The sequence below is a fragment of the Myotis davidii genome, unplaced genomic scaffold (genome assembly GCF_000327345.1).
Source record: "Myotis davidii unplaced genomic scaffold, ASM32734v1 scaffold78, whole genome shotgun sequence".
NCBI lineage: Eukaryota > Metazoa > Chordata > Mammalia > Chiroptera > Vespertilionidae > Myotis > Myotis davidii.
Window position 1 is genome coordinate 2,038,805 of NW_006290305.1, and position 6,847 is coordinate 2,045,651.

Below are 6,847 nucleotides of genomic sequence, written 5' to 3' on the forward strand. Positions count from 1 at the left end.
ACATACCTCTTAATTTTACTATCATCAGAATTCTTAAACACTGAAGTAAAAAAATGGAATCTTTCATACCAATCTACCAAATCACATTAAAAGCCAACAAACAGTATCAATAGTTCCCTATATATTAATAGCCAAATGCTTCAAATATCAGTTACAGACATCTTAATACCCAATTGAAGTATTCAGCAATTCTAAAACTTGATACATTACTGCATCCCAAATCTCCTTTTTCTGTCTTTATCACTCTGAGTTTAACACTTTCTATTTAAGGCGTATCATTTTGATTGCTAGCATATTCTGTATAAATGCTTCTGCCTTGCACTGTCCACAGGATCTTAATTTCAATAGAAGTACAAGTGTTCCATATTTAACTTACTGCTGTGAATCTTAAGAAACAGCATATTGAAAGAATGAAAAACAACAATTATAAAATCTATTTCCATACAGAAAGACTAATGAGAGAAATCATCAAGAAAAATTTCAAAGATATCTTCATCACATTCATGAATAGTACTCACCTATTTACTAAGCTATAAACACCAACAAGAAAGAAAGTGAATGACAAAGAATGGATGTTGTGAAGAGAAAGGAAAAAGCCAGAGGGAGCTTTGCATACATAGACCACAAGATTGCATTAGGACCAGAAAGGCAGGTGCAGATGGCAAAGCATCCACTGAGAGAGTTGCTGGAACAGCTGAAGAAGGAAAATATCATGAATATGCTGAGATAAATTTTTGCCAAGTCTGACCTAAGTCTCTTAATGAATACATAAATAAATTATGCATCACTAAAAACTATTCAATGATAAGTTATCTGCATCATTGGATCTGCAGAAGGAAAGCAAGAGAGAATAAATGAGGACTAAGGCCCAAAGATTACCCTAAAAGTATAAGCTACAAATGACATAATATTAACCTGAAAAATAAAGAGAAAATAAAACTGACACTCACTCAATTACCCTCACTGACAACTGGCAGAGTCAAATAAATAATATTTTTATAATAAAACATGACTAAAAATTAAATAAAAATATCAAAATATGTGAAAAAATGAGCCTCGTTTCCACTCTTAACATTTCTCAGAATGTCTAATTTATCTTTAATTAATCATCAAAGTAAATTATCATCAAACCTAGTAGAAAGTATCCATAATTAGCACTTTTTCCCAGTGTAATCAAGAAAGTACTTTCACTTTTTCTAAGACTGGCTTTAAAAAAAACAAAGAAAAACCTTACTGTGAAAAACTTCAAAATACACTGGCTTTTTAAAAACCTAACCTCATGTAATAGTCTAGTTGATGTACTAGATATACAAAGCAATAAATATATCCTGAATCATACTTCCTCAACTGACTTCCATTTTAATTTCAAAGGTGCGTTTCCACAGATAAAATACTGAATCCAAAAAGTTGAATGTCTTTACAATCCTCAATATAACTTTATTTTCTCCTCAAACACCATACAAGAAACTTAAGTTCAATGGACAATCAACAAACAGGATCTTTACCGACTCATCAAAGACCTCGAAGTAAAAAATCATGACACTGCCAATTTCCTTGATTTAACGGAATCTGAATGTTTAATCCAACAACATGTCATTGTTCCAAAACTATTATTACAGTAAAATAGAACAATTACTTAATAGCATTAACTCTAATAATAAAAGGGGCATACTACCTTTTGAAAGCCTGGTTAACTTTTCAATTTAATATCCATTAAACACTTACTAATATCTTTATGTAGTCAACAAAAAGTAAATAATCTTTTTATCTCAAAGGCCTATTTTTAGTTTTGGCTCCAGTTTTATAAAGTCCAGGTTTGATAATTAAATGAATAGAAATTAAAGATCTAGCAACTTGATATATGATTAACCATTTAGGGGGGGAAATGAGACATAAGCTGAAATAAAACATTCTAAAGGATAAATAAAAAAAAATCAATCATACCAATGAGGATGCTTTTCATCCAATTATTAAAGTTCCTTAGGTAAAAAATTCGACTTTGGCTACGCTTCTCCAAACCAACTTCCTGAAGTTCATTGTAGTGGGCAGCCACTGTTGAGCTGTGTCCTTCTTCTAAGTTCTGAAAATAAGAGAATGGAACAACATTAAGGATTAGAACATGGAAAAAATAAACCTGAAAGAGCATCTGACCAATATAAGGATAAAATACTAAGGAAATTGGTAAATTTCATTAAACAACAGCATTAGCCACAGAAATCCCACTAATTATAATCAGATGTAAGCTTTTTTCCTCATTCCCTACTTTTAAAAAAATCTCTAGGTTTAAAATTTTCACCTTGATCTTTTGTCTATATAATTTTACTATCAATGTTTTAATAAAACAAATACTCTTCCAATGTTCTAATTTATTCAATTCAATAAATTCCAGTCAGTGGATGGGATTCCTCTAAGAAAATAAAATAGGAATGAGCAATATGTATTATCCCATATAATAAAAGGGTAAATGCAAATTGACCCTGGGGGCGGGGGACACACAACCGGTCACTTTCACAGGGGGAGTACTGCTCAGCCAGAAGCCGGCTCATGGCTGGCCAGTACAGCAGTGGTGGTGGGAGCCTCTCTTGCCTCCATGGCGGCACTAAGGATGTCCAACTAATGACTTAGGCCTGCTCCCCTAAGGGGTCCTGGGCTTCCAGAAGGATGTCTGACTGCCAGCTTAGACCCGATCCCCCGGGAAGTGGGCTTAAGCCAGCAGGTGGACATCCCCCGAGGGGTTCCAGATTGCAAGAGGGTGCAGGCTGGGCTGAGGGACTACCCCTCCTCCCTCCACCCCACCCCCCCGCCAAGTGCACAGATTTTTGTGCACTGGGCTTCTAGTATAATTATAAAATAGCTGTGACCATTACATGAGGTCATACACAGAAAGGGATTAGAACTCAGTAAGTTATGTTCAGTGCCAGTGATTCTTACTATTATTTGTTATTAATCTATTTCAACATTTTCAATTTATGCTCCCTACTTAAGGCCCTGAGCATTCAGCAAAATTCCCATGGCAGGTACAGGGCTTCAGATCCCCATACTTCTTGTTCAACCAAAGATTTTTACTTGAGAAAAGGGTTCCACTGCTAGTAAAAATTTGAAAACTAAGTTTATAATACAAGCTCCTCTCTGTTACAAGTATTCACACTCCACTAATGACAAATGCTTAGCCTATCTAAGCACACTCCTCATGGCTGATGGCAGAATTTACTCATTCATTGAAGCTTTCTTTCCCTCCAGATCCAGATTTTATCTCTGATTCCTTCACAATATGGTATTCCCAGATGAAAATGACTTGATATTCCTTGCTCTACAATATCCCTGCTAAACATCAGGCTCCTGTGTCCACTTAGCTAAAAGTGTATGCAACTACCCAAACAAGAAGTTGAAACAATATAGTTAAAGGAGTTGCAGTAAGGAAGAAATGTAAAACTGGGTATAATTTTGAAATGTATCATTTCAAGTGATACTATTTCAGATACAAAAAGAGATGAACACCCAATAAAAAATGAAACAAGGTAAATCACCTGGGCCTCATACTCTTGTCTTTTTTAAATGCGAAGAAAAAGCAAACCATAAAACTAGCTTTCAAGTTTCTAGTCAAATAAGAGTTCTGGTATCATAAAAATTAGCAGATGATATTAGCATATCTCATTAGCAGAAGTTTCACCTAAATAAAAACAATTAAAATACAAGAATTAAAAGCTTACGCTATCTTAATACAATAAAAAAGAACATTCTGAAGTTATTATGTAAAAACCAGTATTTCACAGCTGTTCCACATTTCAATTTGACATATTCCATTATGAATAAAATAAAATACATTCAACATACTTTCTGCTTTTCATCCTCAAGTTCTCTTTTTCTCTTTTTTGGAGTGCCATCTACAGGAGAAGGTTCATCTTTTGGAAAATCATCAGTTTCCAGCCTTCTTTTCTTTGAAATGCCTTCATCATCGCCAGAACCTTTTTCCTCTGGTACAACTTCAGCATCAAGTTTTCTTTTCTTAGATGGAGTGTCTTCTCCACAGCTGTCATTCTCTTTTACAAGATCATCTGCAAACTCCATTTTTCTTTTTTGGGGAGTATCTACTTGCGTAGGAGCCTTTTCAAAAAGCTGAGTCCCAGGAGCAGTTGTGCTTTCATTAGTGCTGAATGAAGACTCTGTTACCGAATTTATTGATGTTTTCTCTTCTTCAAGAGAGATCTTTTCACATTCCTCTGCTTTTGCAGAATTTTCCATTTTTGGTTACTTAAATAGATGATAAAACTTCATGAACACTGAAATGGAACAAATTTGATATTACTTACAATCACTTTAAAATAATTTTAACCAGAAGCTAACCATTCATTTAATTTCAGTGGTCAACTAGGAGTTTCTTAAATCTCATGAAAACAATGTTAATTAATATGTATTAATGTCAACTTATGAATATACTAATGTGGGAGTACTAATTATAATCCCTAAACCCTTTTAGCAATCTTACCCATAAAAGTCACTATTGGCATTAAAACTGACAAATGAAGTGGGGGCATATAAGTTTCTTTTCTATTCTGATCCTTACTCTATAGCCTTGGTTCCCAAATTGTATGCTGGGCACTATAACAAACTCATACGGGCACAGGAGGATATTTTAAAATTTTAAGGGAAACGTAGTGATATCTGGTATCTGGAAGATACCACAGATACAGATTCAAGTAGAGCACAATTTCAGCTGAGCAGATTGCACTATATCCCTTGCAATGACATGATAACTTTGTGAAGCAGGTATTTTCTTGGCACTGAAGAAAATCAATTAAACAGGAAATGAAGTTGGTGATGTCAAATCTTATTTCAAGGCTTGAGAAGTTTTACAGAATCCAACAGGTGCATAGATTCTATTAGAAAGGGCTCATGGCTAACTAAATATTAAACAAAAATATTTTTTTAAATAAAGTTGCTGGGACATAAATATTTAAATTATTTTTAATGTATATATTTTTACTGATTGTAGAGAGGAAGGGAGAGGGAGAGAAACACGAATGATGAGAGAGAATCACTGATCAGCTGCCTCCTGCATGTCCCCCACTGGGGATCGAGTCCACAAATCCGGCATGTGCCCTTGTCGGAACTGAACCTGAGCCCCTTCAGTCCACAGGCTGATGCTCTATTCACTGAGCCAAATCAGCCAGGGTATACTTAAATTCTTTGGACTAAACTACTAATGAGTAGTACTGTTAGGTATTTCTTTTGGCCTGGAGACATTGAAAAAAATACACACACAAAACACACATCAGAGACACTGAGGGCAACAAGAACAAGAAAAGTCTGGGAACATGTAGTTGACTTTTGAAATCCCTTAAAAGTGAAGATAGTGGCTTTGGATAAGAAGTTTCAAGACTCAGCCAGCAACTTAACCATTAAGACTCTTTCAAACGTTCTTAGGCCTAATGGATCGGGAGGGAAATAAGTGAACTATCTATTGAACAGGAATTGTTATGAAGATCCATTTATCGTCACTTAACAGATTTTCTCAACTCTTACTACAGAAGAGCTCAAGGAAGCAGTGTGAATTACTGTTCCAGATGCTTTCAGCTTACATATACATACGTAACTCTATTAAAATGTTAGGCTGTATTATTCAAAACAAATGGGAAAGGGAGACCAGAAGTCCAAATCAGAGGGGCGGGGGGGAGAGGAGATCACCCAAAAGAGAAATTTTCAGAATGACTACTTAAAAAATGATTTTCTCGTAAAACTGGCCTCCAAATGATCAAACCCCTATCATCCCCTCTCTGCAATGTATTTCCTAATAAAGAACAGAAATACTGTAGGTTTTAAATGGAGATAAACCAATGTGACTTATGACCTCTTTAGCTGTAACTAACGCCTGAAATTTATTTTGGGAATAGGTGTGAAGTTTACATGTGCAACTCTACTTCCACAGATGTGATGCCATTAAAATAATCAATACGGTCAGCATAAATGACAATAAATTCCAAACGATGGCAGAAACAGGTGAGAATTTTTGAAATCGACCGTCAAAGTGTAACAACGAATAGACTCCAAAATGCAAGAGTGTTGCCCTTCAGAATCCTGGAGGACGGGGCTTACGGACGAGTCCACTGATACGGAGTTGGAGAGGCAAGAAAACGACCAGACGTTCGGACCCGGCTTTCCCAGGCACCTTTACCGCAAGCCATCTCCGCCCTTTCACTCCACAGAGAACCACCGAGCACAGGGCTGGGACCGCCGGGCTGACGCTCAACTGCGATAAGCTCTCCGTCCCGACCCGCCAGCCAGACCGGGTCAACTCGAGGGCCCAAGAAGTCGCGGCCAGGCGAGAAGGAAATTTTTCAGCCAAGTTCACCCTTTTCCGTCCCTGACGCGGCCTAGCTCTTAAGCCAAGCCTCCGGCTCGGGTTTCGGACTCGCCGGTCAAGGTACACACACGCTGCTTCATATCTAACACTCCCACACTCTCCGCCCGAACCTGCAGAGCGGCCTAAGGCAGCTCCCCGGCCTTCGCGGGACCCGGACTCGCTAAGTCTGGAGGAGCAAGAGCGCCCACCGGCTCCCACAAGTACTGCCCATTTGGCTCCGCGCTGAGGGCACCATAAACCCCTCGCGAAGGGTACCGAAGGCACGAGGCTAAAGCGAGCTCCTATCGGGAGTCGCAGCGCCCCTTCCACCTTGATGGTGGCGGAAGACCCACAGACAAAGGAAAGAAGGGCCGCAGTCCCAGCCGCACACTCACCCATACAGCCACACACGGTTCTGTTTGCGGAAGCGGCGAGCCGCGCCACGCGTGTGTAGGTACGCCACTTCCGGGGAGGGCGCTGGTCACGTGACGTCGCACTCGGCCGAGA

The 6,847-nt window shown here is 38.2% G+C and overlaps 1 protein-coding gene across 2 annotated transcripts in view; it reads right to left on the reverse strand.

Moving 5' to 3' along the window:
- Nucleotides 1-6,819, reverse strand: part of RNMT (RNA (guanine-7-) methyltransferase) — a 29,280-nt gene extending 22,461 nt beyond the window's left edge. Inside the window, exons 1-3 of one of the 2 annotated variants that reach the window (XM_006763243.2) lie at nt 6,736-6,819; nt 3,835-4,280; nt 1,945-2,080 (exon numbers count right to left, since the gene is read on the reverse strand). In XM_006763243.2, coding sequence (XP_006763306.1) covers nt 1,945-2,080; nt 3,835-4,242 — 544 coding nt within the window. In that variant the 5' untranslated portion in view covers nt 4,243-4,280; nt 6,736-6,819. Of the gene's footprint in view, nt 1-1,944; nt 2,081-3,834; nt 4,281-6,166; nt 6,709-6,735 lie in introns of those variants that run through there. The other variant, XM_006763244.2, reaches the window with a different exon arrangement.
- Between the last annotated feature and the right edge of the window lie 28 nt (nt 6,820-6,847).